The 18,347-nt window shown below is 45.9% G+C and overlaps 1 protein-coding gene across 1 annotated transcript in view; it reads right to left on the bottom strand.

Annotated features, from left to right (window-relative positions):
* The window catches only part of LOC105525359 (trafficking protein particle complex subunit 12), a 101,595-nt gene that overhangs the window by 51,493 nt on the left and 31,755 nt on the right, over positions 1–18,347 (bottom strand). The window contains exons 3-4 of the mRNA XM_011960955.1: positions 14,729–14,842; positions 12,160–12,298 (exon numbers count right to left, since the gene is read on the bottom strand). Of these exons, the coding sequence (XP_011816345.1) occupies positions 12,160–12,298; positions 14,729–14,842 (253 nt within the window). The remainder of the gene's footprint in view (positions 1–12,159; positions 12,299–14,728; positions 14,843–18,347) is intronic.

Consider the following 18,347-nt stretch of genomic DNA (forward strand, 5'->3'; position numbering starts at 1 on the left):
CAGGGGTGATGGGGGATTAATCCAGGGGTGATGGGGGATTAATCCAGGGGTGGTGGGGGGATTAATACACAGGGTAGTGAAACTATTCTGCATGACACTGTGATGAACACGGAATGTCATTAATTTGTTGAAACCCACAGAATGGACAACCCACAGAGTGAACCCTAAGGTAAACTATGTAGTTTAACAACAATGTACCGATATTGGTTTATCAATTATAATAAAAGTACTATGCTAATGCAAAATTTTTATACTTATTAATAAAAATGCAAGATGTTATTAAAAACTGTGAAGAAAGAGGGTATATGGAACTCTACTCGATTCTTCTGTAAATTACAAAAAGGGAAGATAAACCTAACTACATATATAATTTAATATACAATAAAGATGGTCTCTCCGAGGTATTAGATGGAAAATGGAGTTTTTAATGAGCGTGGTTCAAATATGGGGACTGCCACATGAAAAAAGATAAAATCAGATCCATTTCTTTGGGGTGAAGGACTGTGTTCTTGGGATCTCAAATTGAAACTTAAAATATGTATTTTTATTGTCAGAAATACTATTAAATATAGTGGCCAGCTGTAGCTGAAAGAGTAATATTAATACTTGATTAAAGGTACATTCCGGCTACCTGCAGTCTTGTCACCTGTGTCCTTGTCAGAACTTCAGAATCTCAGGCCCTGCCCAGACCTGCTGCATCAGGGCCTGCCCACCGCAAGAGGCTGGGTGATTCCTGTGCACGCTGAGATGGAGAAGCACTGCTCTAAAACAGTACCTTACTGATGTGAAATTAAAATTCGCTAACTCAAAGGTTATCAGGTAATATCAATTGTATTTTTCTAATGTCTCAAAATGCACACTGACCTTCCTTAGGATCAAATTAAAACAGGTCATCAGTAGTATACACTGCCTTAATTATAACAGGTAATCAGTACTGCGTATAGCACATTCATTACATGTCACACAGGAAAATGTCCCTCATTAGATATATATTGTTTCCTTGCTACCTCTACCCTTTTAAAAACCACACAGGCATTTAAAGCCTAAATGGGGGTTAAGGGAAAAGAAGGTGATGAAATTCTGCCTGAACTTCTGTGAGGCCTTGGGGACCAAACGCCTGCTTGTACCTGTGGACTCCGCGCTGCTGGAGCAGGTGGAGTTGAGCTGTGGTCAGATCCTCCTCCTCCAAGAAACCTGACTTCCAGGTTCTTTTCAAATCTCCCACGTGCTAAGGTGCTCCCATTGCTACTGCTTTTGGGAGGTAGGGAGGATATTTTTGTGAACAAAATTTACCCATTTCTTCCTTACATTTGGGGGATATATTGAATAAAATCACCATTAAAACTAGCACTAATGTAGCAAAATTCTTTCAGAATTAAATTTTAACATTTTAAAAAGAAAATATGTTAATATTATTTAAAAAAATGATAATGAGCCCTTCCCCTGCCCCCCACGTAACAGTTAACAATAACTCAGCTGGGCGCGGTAGCTCATGCCTGTAATCCCAGCACTTTGGGAGGCTGAGGCGCGCAGACCACTTGAGGCTGGAAGTTCGAGACCAGCCTGGCCAACATGGCGAAAACCCTGTCTCTACCAAAAATACAAATATTAGCTAGGTGTGGTGGCACACGCCTATAATCCCTGCTACTCGGAGGCTGAGGCAGGAGAACTGCTTGAATCTGGGAGGTGGAGGTTGCAGCGAGCCGAGATCACACCACTGCGCTCCAGCCTGGGCGACAGAGTGAGACTCCATCTCAAAAAGAAGAACATAAAAACCACAGTAACTCAAACTTCTGCACATCCTCGTTCCCACGGAGGGTGATCAGCTCCTTCTGCTCCACCGGCCAGTCCCTCAGTCCAGACGGAAAACTGCAGCCTGAAGGGGACTGCCTGGGGTTCTGTGGCAGGGAAGAGATGGCTGGCTGTGTCCTCATTATGGTGGCACTATTCCCTCACGCTGCCACCTCTCCTTGTAGATACTCGGTTATCAAGTAAACAAACATTCCCTAATCCCAATTCATCAAAAGCTGCCAACATACGGCCACCAGGCCACTTGGCAGCCGCTCTGCAAAGACTGTCAGCTGGAAGCTCTGGCAGCATCCCCCAAGCAATCCTCTCTCATGCTTCCCTCAGTGGGAACCTAAAAGCTGGGCCCTCCCCAGGTAGATGCAAAACCAAGAATGACAGTAGCGGTGATCCAAGCCGGCCAGGTTCTTCCTTAAACATGCTGTCATTGTTTGTGCCTTTCCTAGCAATACCTGGAGCAAAGCGAAGACTGAAGTGGAAAAAGATCTTCCTCCTCATTGACTTGTATCATTGAAGAAGTCTCGCACAGGTTAAAAATCTTAAAAGAATAAAAATCCGAAGGAAAGACATATCTACAACTTCATATGCAAGAGAAAAATGTAGGGAATTAAATCAGAAAGAAAAACACCCCTTCCTAGAAAAAATATGTGGATCATAGAATTAAAACAATAAATGGAAGCAGCTGGAGAAACCGCCTGTGAGCTCCAGGTGGGGCGTGTGAATTTCACTGAGTTGACATTTACTCAGCAGCTCCTGGCGCTGGGCAGGAGGGCCTGCACCCTGTGCACATAATGAGAGCTATGGGGTCTGCACCCTCAAGAAAACCACTCCCCTCTTCAACAAGATACATACAGAAGCTGCTTTGGTGTAATTCAGACTTTTGTCATAAGTAAATGCACATAAAAATACCTTTAAGCTGATTCTCTCAGTCACCAAACCTAGCCCCTGTCTCTGAAGAGCCACCCTGGGAATCTCAGTGAAATCCTCCATGCTGAGGGTGGTTGTCAAGTGAGATAAAATATGCAAGGCTTCCACACCAGCCCTGAGGCCTTTCTCCTGCAGGGAGAAAGAGCATTGGAAAGGAAAAAAAAAAAAGGAGAAGCTAGTCAAAATCTGTGAGGAAAAACAATTCCTAGTGGATCTATTTTTCTGGAAGATTCCAGAAAAATGTATAGTTGTGACCTGCCAAAATCTAGGTTGGTATAAATACTGTAGAAGTGTTCTCATTAATCATTTAGAAAACATTAAATGAAAATACTCCTACAAAATTTATTTCAGACTGTCCCTTGTTGTGCTGAAAATCCGTACTACTACTATAGAAAAGAGAAATGTGCCAGGAATTGCCCAGGCCTTGGTGGTGGGCAGTGAAAAATGAAAGGGGAAAAAGACGACATTTCAGTTTCCCTTCAGTGGGGTATGCTACCTTCTGCCACTCACTAGCTGTGCTGGGTGGATCACATCCTCTCTGCAGCCTTTTGAGTCACCTGCAAACTAGGGCGTGAGGGCCCAGATGCAGCTAGGTTGCCATGAGGCCAGAGCGGGTGTGACATGAGGATGCCTGGATGCCTGTGCCACCTGCCTCAGAGAACGTGGCTGTGGAAACCTTCCAAACCCTTTACCCAATTTTAACAGCTTTACCCTTTCTTCAAAAAGGCACAAACTTACAAGTTTGCCCTGGCATTTCTGACTCATTTTCAAGTTACGTGAATGCGTTGCTGGGAAGGCTGCTTTGTATTTATTTCCCTCTGTCTCTGCATGTCTGCTGTGTCCTTTCCTGTCCTGACCCCAGCAGGCAGGATAAGCCATGCGCTTGGCTTCCCTCTGCTCAACGGTGGGGATACTGCTTGGTGTCTGTGCCCGGCCAAGCACACAGTGTCACACTTACAGCTCTCAACAAGTCATTTTTGAGTTAAATGTGGCATTGTAAATTAAAAAAAAACTAAAAACAACACAAAAACAGTGAGAAAGTCCTAAGAGAAAAAAATACCTTAAATATAAATGATTCACTTAAGTCTCCAAAGCCCTGAAGCATGAAGACAAACTGAGGTTTGGGTCACTGCCTCTGTATGAGTCTGCCACAGCCATGTGCAACCCACGTGTGGCTTCAGCCACAGCCCAGTGACTGGCCAAGGCCTGTATCTAGTGCAGACAGGGTAAGGAGAGGTCTCCATTTGGGTGTTCTCATGGTAGATATGGAGCCCCAAACTGAAAATTCCCATATTTTTAGTGGTTTGTTCTAAGAAAAGACTGAGAATGTTAGATTTCATAAAAACAGTGAGCAAAGTGAAAAGCAGTAAGATGAACTAATGAGCCTTCTCCAAACAAACAAAGCAGCAATTACGTGTCCAACAATCAACACTCAGGAGTTCCGACGCAAAGCATTGTGACCTGGAAATCTAACTCAAGCCGAACATGGAAACTCTGCAAGGTGAGGTAATTTTGTCATGAAACATAAAATCTGACATTTGAAACATGCTGAATATTTAATTCTGAGATATTATGTATGGTTATGTGTTGATAAAAAAAAAGTTTCAGAATTTAATTTGAGAACTCAAAATGTGAATTTCATGATTTTGGAGGGAGGATGAAAAAGGACGAAAGGCCCAGTGACGGTGACAGTGACAGTGTGCCTTTACGCAGGCAGAGGAGCAGACATCTGAGGGATGAGTAGAGAGATTCTTAAGCGCACAGAGGAGCAGACATCTGAGGGACGACTAGCGCGATTCCGGTTAATTGAAGTGTTTGCCCCATCCACTTTAATTTGACTTGAAGGTAATCTGTAAGGATTCACTTCTGAAGTACAATTTCGTGTGAAGTCATTACAGCTCTTGTAACTTAGACTAAACATACAGATCTGAATTTAGTATTAGAAGCAGCACCGTACTTCTTAAACAGCACAGTGAAGATAATCAAGTTGCTTTATTTCCAATGGGAAGATCTTTTAGGCTCCTATTTTCCCTCTAGTTGCATGGAAACTTGAAGTGAGCAATATAATGCAGAACGTGGTACTTCAAAAATTCAAAGCACTAGGAAAGTTTACATGCTCACTGCCATCGTGAATGTTTCTTTGGAACGAGAAGCGTAATTCCAAACAACAGATTAAAAAGATGGTGGTGGGGGTCTACAAGAATTTAACTCACTGAGAGAGGATGAAATTAACCTTGTCAGGAATGGACATTTAATTTTCTTTAACATAGTGAATATGTACAACACAAGAGTGAACCCAAGTGTAAACTATGAACATTTGTTAATAATGCTGTACCAATACCGGTTCATCAATCGTAACAAATGTACCACACCAATGCAAGCTGTTAATACAAAATGCAATGAATGATCTAGAAATATTATTCACAGATATAATCCCTACCAACACTTTTCATGACTGCAAACCCTGTAACAGGAGACACAATCTGTACTAGTGTGACAATTAAAAAAATAAAAAAAACTAAAAGAAAATTAAAGAAGGCTAGTACGGGGATATGAAGAATGGCTCTCAAAAGAGAAACTCTGTAGGATTTTGGAAAGGTATTTTAAAGCCCTAACGTGAATAGTAATTATGAAGTTAACAACATTTAAGACGAACAAAAACAAAAATGCTTTTGGTGCCGGGAAAAGGCTGGTGTCCGTGACGACTACCCTCTGGGGTGGATGAGGAGATTTCCTGGGACAGGGATGCTCCCTGCAGATGCTGAGGTGCCAGTGAAGGCAGATGGCCATGCTGTGGGGAGATGACAGAGGATGTCTGTCTACAGGGCCAAAGACTCTGTGGGAGGTGATCTCCGGAGCACTCACGTTAAGTGCATCCCACTGCACTCGATGGAAGATGGTGAGGGCGGCAGCAGGTGGCCTAGGGCCTCAAGGCCATGCCAGGAGAGAGAGCATCTTTGACAGATGTGCACAAGGGACTCTGTGGGGCTGCCTCAGAGCTCTTGGAAGCTCCAGGTGAAGAGCAGCATATCAGCGGCTGTGTAGACTCTCTTCCCAATACCGCATCTCCCAGAGCTCCTCCACACCCAGGGAACGGTCCCAGCAAGAGTGTGCAGAGCTCCTCCACACCCAGCGGACAGGCCCAGCAAGAGTGTGCAGAGCTCCTCCCATACCCAGCGGACGGGCCCAGCAACAGTGTGCAGAGCTCCTCCACACCCAGCGGACTGTCCCAGCAACAGCGTGCAGAGCTCCCTTAGGAAACGTTCTTGAAAGCTGTCTGGTAAATGTCTTTACTTGTCTCAGCCTACTTGGGAATGACAAAGGCACGATTTCTTTGCATTTATTATTCCTGATATAACAGTACGTGGAATCAAGAAGAAACTCCTAAAATGTGTTATGTTGCAAACAAAAAAGGTTATGTTTGTATTTTTAAATTAGAATTTTTTTTCAGGGTTGCAAATAGTATTTCCCAGAATGGGAGAAGATATTAATATTTCCCAAACACAAAACAGATGAAGGATTAAATACCTACTATACAGAATGAACCTCAAGCAATTAATAACAAAGATAACCCAATAGAAATACAGGCCAAGATTATGAAAGAGTGAGTCACCAAGGAGGAAACCCCGACAAAGGACACATAATTCGGCAGAAAGACGTCAGTTGCGACAGGAGGTAGAATTTTAGACTCACTGGTGAAAGTCTGACAATCTTTACTTATACAAGAGTGGAGGGACAGAAACTGACAGGCTGTGGCTGGGAGTGGAAATTAGCATGGCCCCTTTCACATATGCCACTTTAAATGTACACCTCGAACTCCACACGTACAACGGGAAATGTACAAAGATGTCCGTAACCCCACTGCTCATCACAGCCAAAAGCTGGAAAGATCCTAACTGTTCATCTTTATGGATACGGGTACAGATGGATATGAACAATGGAGAGTGGGGAAAAAAAAAAGCAAATGAAGAATGATGTGCTCATGATGTATATTTACAAAGCTTATAAGACAATACCCTCTCTCTGTATACATGTATTTCTCTGTGTGTATGTATATGTGTGTGTATGAAGCAAATATGTAAAAACATGATCTGGAAGGCTACACAACACACCACGACTCTGACTGCTTCTGGGAGGGACTGAACTGGGAAGGAGGTTCACAGGCTGTATCAGCAATGGGTGATTTCATTTGTTACAAAAAAGGTCTAAGGCAAATATGAAAAAAATGTGTTAATTGTCTGAGTATTTAATATTTGTAGTTAAATAAATATCAATTTTTGTTAAGCAAAGAGTGGATTCAACCAGATCCCAAAACAGTTTCTCATAAGGTACAGAAGTAGTGGGTTAGAATAAAAGTAAATACCTTTTATTAAAAAGCTATTAGAACAGAAAAAAAAGTAAAGTAAAAGTAAACAGTAAATAGACGTGGGCAACACAGGAAAATCAAATACCTGAATTTGCACAAATCCATCTGGAAGCAACAGTGACATCCTGTGCAGTGAAAGAGTACTCTACCTCAACTCTCTGAAGAATTCATGGACAGGGAACTTCTATTTCAAAAGCAGAGAAATATGAACGGGAAAGGCAACTTTAAGATATATTTATCTTTTTCTCTGTCCCTGGAGATGCATGATACAGGGTATCACTATGCAAGTGAAGTTCAGTTTTCAGCGATAAGACAGAGGCTATGAGCAAGTTTTCTGCACACTATTTTTATTCTTCTTGTTTTGACATCTTCTACCAGTATGACCAACACCGATCCTCTGAATTTCCTGAAGCCGCATGACAATTCTAGACAGAAGAGCTCAGTTGCCAAGTTATGTGTGAAGTCTCAGGGAACGAAAGCCACACAGTCTTTAAGTGTGTCCTGCAGGGACACCGAGGACTTCCAGTGAATGAAAAGATGTGGACAATCTGCTCACAACCCCCAGCCAGTTGGCTTCTGAACACAAATCTGAGCCTTCAGTGACTGCCCCACAACCCACGAAATGAACTCCGACAAAACGCTTGATGCAAGCAGCTTCCACTCCACCGCCTGCGGCCTGGGTTCTGGGGACGGATGAAGCTGGGCCCTGGGTTCTGGGGATGGGCGTAGGGTCTGAGAGGGGAAGAAGCAATGAATGCAGTAGAAGAGGAACAGAGGAAAAGGAGGTGGAGATTGAGGAGCAAGAAAGGAAGATAAAGAGAGGACACCCAGGTCAGAGTCAGTGCTATCTGGGCTTCTTGTGGTTTTGGGGGTCCCACCCAGAACCGCACAGACCTCAGCTCCGGGGGGCGGGGCTGGGTCGGCCTCATGACCGTAGTCCTCAGGATTCTTCCCGTGTGCAGGAGGGAGCGTCCAAACAACCAGGTGAAAGACAGCACTAGGGTCAGAATCGGGGCTGGGCTTTGGGGGTGGCTGAAAGCAACTGACTGAAATTGCCAGATATGACATATAAATACATCAACCATAATACTGTTCCCTTCTTGGATGAATTTTTTCAAAAAAACCTTCATGATTTTTACACATGATTCATTACATGTCTTGTTATGAATATTCTGAATGGGCAAAAATTACACCCAATATTTACATGAAATATATTAAAGCTCATTCATAAAAGTTGTTTTTATAATTATAGCCTCCTTTTAAAGCACATTTTAACAACTTGCTTTGCTTATATATTGCAAGCTAAAATGAAGTGAATGAATCAAAATCTTACATTTATGCTTTGTTAACACCACAAAATGGGAAGAAAAATTAGTAAACATCCAGCATATTATTGAGGATGAATGTTAATACACTTTTGCTAAAATATATGTATGATTTATGTCTATTTCATAATTTAAATTAGCTGCTTAATGATGCGTAGCTGCTATCTTCTCTTTATCCATTTACCAGTGCAATTTAATTTCAGGAAGAATCAAAGCATGTTTTCTAGGCTTGACTGAACATCCTTAGGAAAAAAAGTCCTCAAAATGAGGAGGAAAGGTGACAGGTAGTTCTCCACCTACATCCGCAGGTTTTGATTCTTTATCTTAAATGGCACTCAGTGTCATTTCCATCAACATCCTCTCCTTGGAGATGGGTAAACTGTGCCACGGAGTCTTCAGCACGCTGGAAAATAGGATGTGTAAGGCGAGGCTGGGCCTTCCTGAATGGCCAGAGGTAAAGGTTAGAGACCAGCGGGAGCTGGAGTTTTTTTTTTTTTTTTTTTTTGTGAGACAGAGTCTCACTCTGTTACTCAGGCTGGAGTGCAGTGGTGTGATCTTGGCTCATTGCAACCTCCGCCTCCTGGGTTGAAGAGATTCTCGTGTATCAGCCTCCTGAGTAGCTGGTATGACAGGTGTGCACCACCATGTCCGGCTAATTTTTTGTATTTTTAGTAGAGACGGAGTTTCACCATTTTGGCCAGGCTGGTCTCGAACTTCTGGCCTCAAGAGACCTTGAGATCTTCATGGACTTCCAAAGTCCTGGGATTACAGGCATTAGCCACTGTGCCCAGCCGAGATGGCGATGTTTATTTGGTCATAATAGGAAATATCTGCCTCTCGGTCACGCTCATTCTTAAACACCTGTCATACATTCAGAAGCAGGTGATGTAAGAGGAGTCATTTTGAATCTATAATTCACACGGACCTCAGTAGGAAAGGAAACCAGAGCACTTGGTGCAGCTCTGCCCTTCAGGGTATCTGGTGGTTTCAATTAAGGCCTGTGTGCTCAAGGCCCTGAGTTTTCTGTTAGCAGCAGACAAAATGACTAAAAAAAAAATCAGCTGTCAAGTCCCAGTCCCAGTCCCCAGCCCTGGCAGAGTCCCACAGACCTGGGTCCAGCCCCCTCCCGGGACCATGAACGACGTGGGAAGGGCGGGGTTGGAGGAGGTGCTCAGGCTGCAGTCAGGCAGAGGGGGAAGGAATAGTTTTATTTATGCCAGGGGAAAACAAAGCTAATCCTTATAAGAAATAGGAAAGCAGCCATTTATTGACTATGATAGCTACCAGGCATAATTGATTAAATAGAAACACCCTCAAACGTCCCCAATTAACAATGCCTTTAACCTTTCCATCTTTTCTTCACAACCTACTAAGTGACAGGCTCTCCATTCTTTCTGGGCTGGAAATTTGGTCTTACATGGAAAGGATGACCCTCAAATTGGTGAAGAAGTGGAGACAAGAAAGGGACATGACAGAATCAGGGAGCCCAGTTAATTTACAAGGTAGAACAGTATCCCTTGAACAACCAGCAATGGCTGTATCTCTCCAAACTCATGAGCGGATGAGGGAACCACCTACAAGCAGACTGGACGGAACTTTGGGAGGGACGTAGATGAGACTTACTCCTGGGGAGAGGGGGCGGATAAAGCCCTGCTCCTCCAGGACAGTGCTCACGACCACCGGGCAGCTTCCTGGCTGGAGTGCGGGACAAGACCCCCAGGAAGAAGTCAAGACATCTTTATCCAACTCACGGCCGCAAAAGGCAGACTCCTGGGGACAGAAGGCTGCTTGGCCAGCAACACCAGTGAGGGTCCTTCAGCAAGTTCCCAAGACCGTCCTGGCCCCACTTCCTCCACCTGTTGGCCACGCCACGGCAGACAGAGCTCCTGAACACGCACCATCAAGCGGTCCTGGCTTTGGTCTGTTCCTCCTGGTCATGTGGAAGGCTAGCAGGACTGGACAGGCCAGTGGGTGGGCAGGAAGTGTCGCACATTAAGGACTGGCGTCTGCGTCCCTGGATGACACAGAGTCCTATGTCTGAGAGCGACACTGGTGTTGCTGGTCCTTCCTCACTCTGTGGCTACCTAGATTGGCTGGTTCACTTCCATGAAATCAAGCCAGCCCCGTCAAGACAATCTTTCTGATTTATGCCCTATCTTAGTTATCAGAAGTTACCCTTTCCAGTTTTTTCTTTTCTACAAGGGGCAAATTCCCTTAGTCAGAAGGAATAAACTATTTTAATACCAGTGAGACTAAAGGTCAAAAAAGACTTTATACTAAAAATGATAAGAATCTCCATCAATTCTGGCATAACTCAGAGTAATATGGACCAATTCCCGCCCGTCCTGCCTGGGGGAAGGTAAAGATGACAAAGGAGAGAGCATGGGGAATAAAGAAAGCTGGCATCTGCATTCGTTCCTATGCCCCTCCAAAGAAACAGAGCTGAGTTTTAAGCAAAAAACAACACACAAAGAAGATGAAAGATTTGTTTTTACTTCTAGCCTTTTTAGTTCATCTATTTACTTACTAGTATCGATCAAGTTAAATAGAATGTTTATTTAAATTTTCTGAGCCTTCTATAGGAATTATTCTTTTATTATTAATCAGGCCTTTGCATCTCTTGTACTGCCGGTTCTAAATATTTTCTACCTCCGATTAGGCTCTGCATTTCCTGACACCTAGGACCATTCTCTGTAGCTCCACTGCCACAGCCAACAAATGCTGAGAATCGAGCCTGCAAAACGCGGCAGTGCGAGACTTTCCCGTGTCACTGATGCATTCAGAAGAGAGAAAGAAAACCAGCAAACACAGTTGGTACTAGATAGCAGCCACTATTCCAAGCAACTTACACATGACATCGTTTAATCTTCAGGACAATCCAGGAAGCAGGCAGGACTGGCATATCTGTCTCACCGATAAGGACGCTGGGACACAGAGATGTCAGATACCTCCCCCAAGGCCACACGGGTCAGCGGGTACCAGGATGTAACTGGGGATGCCTGACAACAGGGCCTGGGCTTCCAACAGCTGCTTCCACCGCCCTCATGAGACATATCCTGCCGGGACTGGTTTCTATTTAAGAACATATAAGGGCTTCAAACATATTTATAAGGTTCTCCACCAAGACACGCACATTGCACAAGGCTCCCAGTGCTGCCGAAGGCTCTCCGTAACCCGTCTTCCCCCTTCCCAACCGTTGATTTCCTGTCACTCTCCTAGAACTACCCTATGCTATAGCCTAGCGTTTTCCAAACCATGCTCGTGACTGTGACCCAAAGGGTGAGTCACAACCAGATTTTTAAAGTAAATTAAATAAGAATAGAGACGAATGGAAAATGTCGCGGCGTGTGCCACATGGCACGGACACGTTTGGTTTCACTGCTCTGCTTCTCTGTGCATCAGGTCCTGAGATGGGACGGTTCTTCCCTGTGGAGCACAGCTCACATGCCTACCACCCGGGCCCTGCACCAAATCATGCTGCCTTGACAGAGCAGGTGCTAGATACACGGCTGCTAAATGTACAGACAGACGCATCAGGGAGCACCTCCAGGTCAGTGTTTTGGTAAATCTGAGTGGGAGCATTCTGTAAGTCAAGGCTTGTTGCTAGGTACTTATCTGATTTTTTTTCAAGACCGGATAAATAAGGAAAACTGAGGCTACCAAACTATGTATAAATCAAAGCAAACCAGAGCAAAACACATACAAACGTACAAATACTAAATACCATGGCCTTACCCCTGCGCCCAGGGTACACGTGTGGGTAGTATTCGTAATAAAGATCTGGCTGATCAAGATTTCCAAAGGGTTCAAATTCCATCTCAGCATTCTGGAAAAGGCCCAACTTCACTAGTAGTGCCAGCCTCACAAACCAGAGCTAAAAACAAAATACAATGGAGACAATAGGTTATCTATATATATCCAGTTCAGAAATTGCTATTCCTTATGAAGTTGGTGTTAGAGATTAATTTCTCATATATTATAATAAGGGCTAACCTAACTTCCTATCTTTGCATATTTACACAGTCGTGTTTAAAAAAGCAGAACGTGGCCACTCTGCGAGGTGAGGTCATGAAAAATAAAATCCAACATTTGAAACATGCTGAATATTTAATTCTGAGATATCACTCATGCCTGCAGTTCCAGCAACTCGGGAGGCTGAGGTGGGAGGATTGCTTGAGCCCAGGAGTTTGAGTACAGCCTGGACAACACAGCGAGACCCTGTCTCTAAAAAAAAAAAATTACTATTGAGCTTAATAACAATGTGAACTTTACATAACTGTTTACTCAATAAGTAAACACTGCTCACCGAGCAGGTGTGTGTGCAAAGCACTGTGCTAGGTGTCACGAAGACGGAAAGGCACCACAGGAATGCGCCGCCTAGTGGAGGGCGGGGGAATGACGGCGGGAACGGGAGCAGGAAGGAGCGGAAGCGCAGGGATGGGCTGTGTTTGAGGGCAGCTCTCAGGGCTGCGGAATTTCAAGGGGCCACAGGCTAAGGAAGGGTCTGCTCGTTCAGGGAACGTAAGGACAAAGGCACAGAGTGGACAAAACACGACGTACGAGAGCACAGAGTGCTCTGGCAGCATCTGGGGTACATTCAGGAAAACGGTGGGAATTTGCATGAGAGAGCTGCACGGCCAGAGACTTGGAATTAAAAGGGGAACCTAATGTGATCTGACGTTACTGATGAGAAGAGTGAATTTCACTAAGTGTCCGCTGAGGGATGGATGGATAAAGGAGCGTGGCACGACACAGAGTGGAATACCACTCAGCTTTCATGGAGGGAATCCCGCTGTTCGTGATGTGGATGAACCTGGGGGACATGATGTTAGATGTAACAAGCCAAGCACAGAAAGACAAACGGCGTGTGACCTCACTTACACACGGAATCTGAGCACACTGGACTCACAGAGGCAGAGTAGATGGCGGGTGCCGGGGCGGGGGTGGGGAGGAGGGCAGGGCAGCGGAGGTTTGAGAGATGTTAGTCAAAGGAAACAAAATCCAGTGAGACAGGAGGAATAAGCTCGAGAGATCTATTGTAGACATGGTGACCACAGTTACAGACAACGTATACTAAAAATTGCTAAGACAGATTTTCAGTGTTCTCACTACACACACACACACACAAGAAGATGAAATTTCGCATGGTAGGCAATGGGAAACTATCCAGCTCTTGACTAGCTCCGTTTCAGACCTAGTTGGAAAGGGGGTGGTTCACCCTCTTTAGGCAGCCTGGTGGTCCCTGGCTCCCAGGAGGTCACCATATTGGTCTTGAGCTAGTGCCAACACGTGATCGGCAAAGTGCACTACGGCCCAGAACTCCTGGGCCCAAGTGACCCTCCTGCCTCAGTCTCCCCAGTAGCTGGGACTACAGTCATGTGCCACTGCGCCGGGCAGTTTTTAAGCAGGAAAGTGAGATGATCAAAAGTGTGCTTTAAGAGTTTTTTTGGAGGTAGTTTATGGAATGAATGTGAATAAAGAAACGTGAACTAAGTTCATATAGGAGGCTATAGCAACACTGCAATGAGAGCCTGAACTGCGGGTGGTGATGGGTTGGAGAGAAATGATAGAAAAACAGCCTAGGATTTGGCAAACCAGTGGATGGACAGGTGATGGGGGAAAGCGGCTCTTCTTGTCAGCTCTTGCGGGAAGAGGAAGAAGGAGAAGGAGCCTGCTGGAAATAGCTAAGCTGTCAGGGCTCCCCAGAGCTGCTCCTTTCCAAAGCTCATCACAGTTCTGAAGGATCTGGTGATCTGTTTAGTCCTGGGGGATTCCCATGTAAGCTAGAAGAACAGTTGAAAAACTCCCCAGGGAAAGGTAAGAATTTATCAACGTTTACAGCTGCTCCTTCTTCTCAGATGAGTTTCCTTTTGTTCACAAGTCTCTTTTGTGCATTTCCTTTTCTTTTTTTTTAAATTTCAGAGCAAGTGATATGCCAGGAGGAGCAAACCCATGGCACATGGACCCTCCGTCCTTGGGGTGGACAGAACCAACTGCTCCTGTCACTGTTTCCTACCGGGCCCAGACACGCCCCAGATCCCCGCACAGGCCAGCTGCTGCTGCCAGTCGTGAAGCGAACCTGCCTGCTGACCCAAAGCCATGCTGGTCCCACCATGAGACTGAGTGTGGGCACCTGTGAGCGTGCTTCTGGGGCGCACAGGCGTCCTGATGGGCCAAAGTGAGGATTCCAGTGCCCCAGTATAGTATATACAACATAATTAGGAGATAAAGAAGCAGGATATGAACATATGCTTTATAACCTGATAAGCCAGGTTAAACTACAGCCCCTGAAAGGTGTTCTCACCTGCAGTGAATCTGTCGTGTGGCTGGTGGGCAGCCCGCTCTTGCCGTAGCCCTGGCCGTGGGCTGTGAGGAGACGTCCGCACAGGTCCACTGCTGCCCTCCAGTTTCTGCAGCTCTGCAAGACATGGCAGAACATGTGACCAAACACACATGCAAGGCATGGTGGAATCCATGACCCAAACGCATAGCCACTGGCCACAGCTGCTCACCTTGCTGGAAGCAGCGCCAGCCAGCCATTAGTAATCATGACAAGGTCAGTGTGCTGGCAGCACGGAGGGGAATGCCATTTGTCAACGCTGCACGTGTAATTAGGCAATAAGAGAGCCAAGCGTGAGATACAGTTCGAGGTGATCAAATCATAAAAACAGTAAAATTTAGCAACTGATAGAACATCGGGAAGAGGCTTTTAATTGGAAAGCTCTGCATATCTCTCAATCTATATGACTGGTTTCCTTTTTAGCAGGATTGTCTTGAGATTTGTCAATTTAAAATCAGTAAGGAAATTTTATGCTATCTGTTGGACATATGTATTTGTATTTGTAAGATCTGCATGTGACTATAAAGTAAGTGGCTTTATATGTTCATAATTCTAATTTATTAATATGAAAAAATCAGTGAACTATGTGAACACAACCTGTTCCAGGCCCATGTGGCAATGCACGGCATGCTTTCACATCGCTTAACGTTACGGCTTCAGCACGGAAAGGCTGGCTGGTACCGACACACTGGCTGATTCATATAGACTCCTGTGTTTTATCTTTGCCCTTGTGTGATACAGAAAGGACGGCCGTTAGGCAAATGAATGGGAAAATAAGGTTGGAATGTTTAAACCTTTTAAGAAGCTAAAAGTGGATGCTCACTCTGTCTTTTCTCAAGGTAATGGGCACTATCTTTGAATACTGTAGATGTCCTCATTTCTGCAGCCAGTCAATAAACATGCTTTAAGTACCTCCTGCCTGACAGAGACTGCCAGGCTGGCAGGGAGGTTAGTGAATGAGCACTCATTAGTGGATGATCTAGCAAGGGAGACAGACAAATTAAACAATATGTTTCTCAAGAATTAGCTAAATGATTTTGTGTGCATGCCAAGCACTTCTCTGACAAGAAGTTTAGGAGTTTACATATTTTAAAAATGTGTGGTAGAGCCTGCCACACACTTATTCTGTGTACTAGCTCACACACGCACTGCTCCCTCTCCACGCCTCCTGCACTCCACGCCCGGACACAGAGAACTCAGGGCCTGCTCACGAAGCGCCTAGGAGGGAAATGAGTCTCAGCTTTGCACTACGGTTGTTCTGCAGTCCTTTATTTGGGCTTCCTCACGCAGGAGCTAACGACCTGCTCTAATTCCAGCTGCAGTGGGGGTGGGGGGCTGTGTTGCAGGCAGGAGAGTGGGGCTTGTGTCTTCCGGGGCTCTGACATGTGGCCTCACACTCACACTGCAGGCTCAGCAATGGCTGAGTTTACAGAGCTGAGGTCATCTGTCCCACCTTACAGATGTGACAATTAAATAAGATACATGAAAGTGCTGAACACAGTGCCAGGCAGGAGGAGGGCATTAAACATGTGAACGATGCCGTTAAAAATTCCCAAACCGTTTCTACACCAATCCAGAGTGGGCGTGGGCGTGCCCAGTGAAACTCTGTGTGAGGGAAGGAACTGGTGCTGCGCCCGGAGCTTCAGACAGGCCAGGCTCTCTGAGTGAGCAGCCGTGTGACCTGGCGCTGCAGACATCTCAGTTTCCTCCAGCTCTTCTCAGGGGTTGATAGTTCGTTTTTTAAAAATGCTGAACATTCTACCATCCAGATTACCAGTTTGTTTACCCACTGACCTACTGAAGGACCTCTTGGTTGCCTCTAGTTTTTGGCAACTATGGATAAAGCTGGCATCAACATCTTTGGGCAGATTCTTGTGTGGATACAAGCATTCGGCACAACTGGGTGAGATATCCAGGAGCAGAGTGCAGTAACTGGAGTGCTGGCTTGTATGTAAGAGTGCGTTTAGTGTTGCAGGAGTCACCAAGCTGTCCTCCTAAGTGGCCGCGCCACCTTGCCTTCCCCAGCAGCGAGGGGTCCTGCGGTTGCACATCCCACGGCACTCGGTGGTGTCCGTGCTCTGTTTTTCAGCCACTCCCACTAGCATGCGTTTCACTGTCTGGTGAACTTTCCACCGTTCTCTCACAGTTTTTCCTTTCACTGTACCTGCCACAGCCTGACGGTGAGTACCGGCCGCCATGGCACCAACCAGCGAGCTGCAAATATTACCAAGACAATTCAGATTTCTTAAAATATATCTTGTAGCCTTTTTTTTTTTGGAAAGGAGGAGATCAGAGCATACATTGTGCAGCTGGAGTCTGTGGTTTTCTTCACTAGCTGGTGCGCAGCCACTGGACCCAGGCAGAGAAACACTGATCGATGGTGAACGTGAAATCGGTGCCACGTCCCCCCAAACCGTCCACCCTACAGCAAGTAATACAAGATTTCTGTGTTCTGGTTGACAGTTCAGAAATATTTTTAGATTGGTTAAGATAAATTACTAAAACGATCTCCAAATGCCTTCTCTAGTCTAAATTCAATGCAATAGTCACTCTATATAATACAAATGGCTCTGTATATTCTTTGAATTGCAAATGTGAACGAGTGAGAGGGAAAGAGATTGGGCCAAGTCTGAACCAGTTCTATATATGCATCTAGGCAGACTCTGTATCCGGGGCAACTAATAACTGCTCCCTTCCCGGTTCCCTACGCCTAAGGCTCTGGCCTGTCCTGCTAGAGAGGCTGGGGCCCTCTTCCCTCAGGACATGCCCTACGGTGAGGACGGGCAGGAGTTAATCAGGGAGGAGGAGGGGGGCAGAGGCCCTCGAAGAGGACAGAATGTGTGCAAAGCCTGGTGAGAGCAGGCACTGGGGGCACAGGGAGCAGAGGGCAGGGCGCAGGGCCCGAGGGGATGCAGTAAGGACCAGTTGGCCGGAGGCAGGAGGTGGAGGAGGGGCCGAGCAGGTGAGGATGAGGGGAGGCTGGAGAAGCAGGTGAGGATGGGTGGCACAGGAGGGAGGCAGAGGAGGGTCAGGTGTGCTGGCCTTTGCAGGCTTCCAAGAGCACAGGCCACAGCATCTGAAGGCCCCAGTCTCCCTGCACTGATGGGGTGAACTTAAGGCGTCTGTGTAGATGTGAGTAAAGCTATGAAGAGGATGTTCCAGTAGCCGGGCCTGGTGCTGGCAATCTGTGCACATCCTGTGGACGCCCCCCACCCCCTACTGCCTGAGTTGGTGGGCAGAGCTCACAGGAGCCCAGAGGCCCGCCTCCTGTGCACCTGCACGGTGAGAAAGTTCTGTGCTACCACGGAAGAGCTAGGCATGCACAGCAGAGCTCAGTAGCTGGACAGATACCGTATGGCCAGGAAGTCTACAACGTTCACTCTATGGCCTTTTACAGAAAATGCTGGCAGATCCCAAGTCTAGGCCCCTCGTGGCTCAGCAGTTCATTTCTGTCGACTTCAAGGATGACTGTGGACTGACTTTAGCCCGCAAGTGGCTTGTGACTGATACCCGAGGATGAGGCACAGGAATGGAGAGGCTCCTGCAGTCACGTGACAGGGAACTTTACGGGTACGGCATGCTG

Source organism: Colobus angolensis, unplaced genomic scaffold (genome assembly GCF_000951035.1).
Source record: "Colobus angolensis palliatus isolate OR3802 unplaced genomic scaffold, Cang.pa_1.0 Scaffold53, whole genome shotgun sequence".
NCBI classification, from domain to species: domain Eukaryota; kingdom Metazoa; phylum Chordata; class Mammalia; order Primates; family Cercopithecidae; genus Colobus; species Colobus angolensis.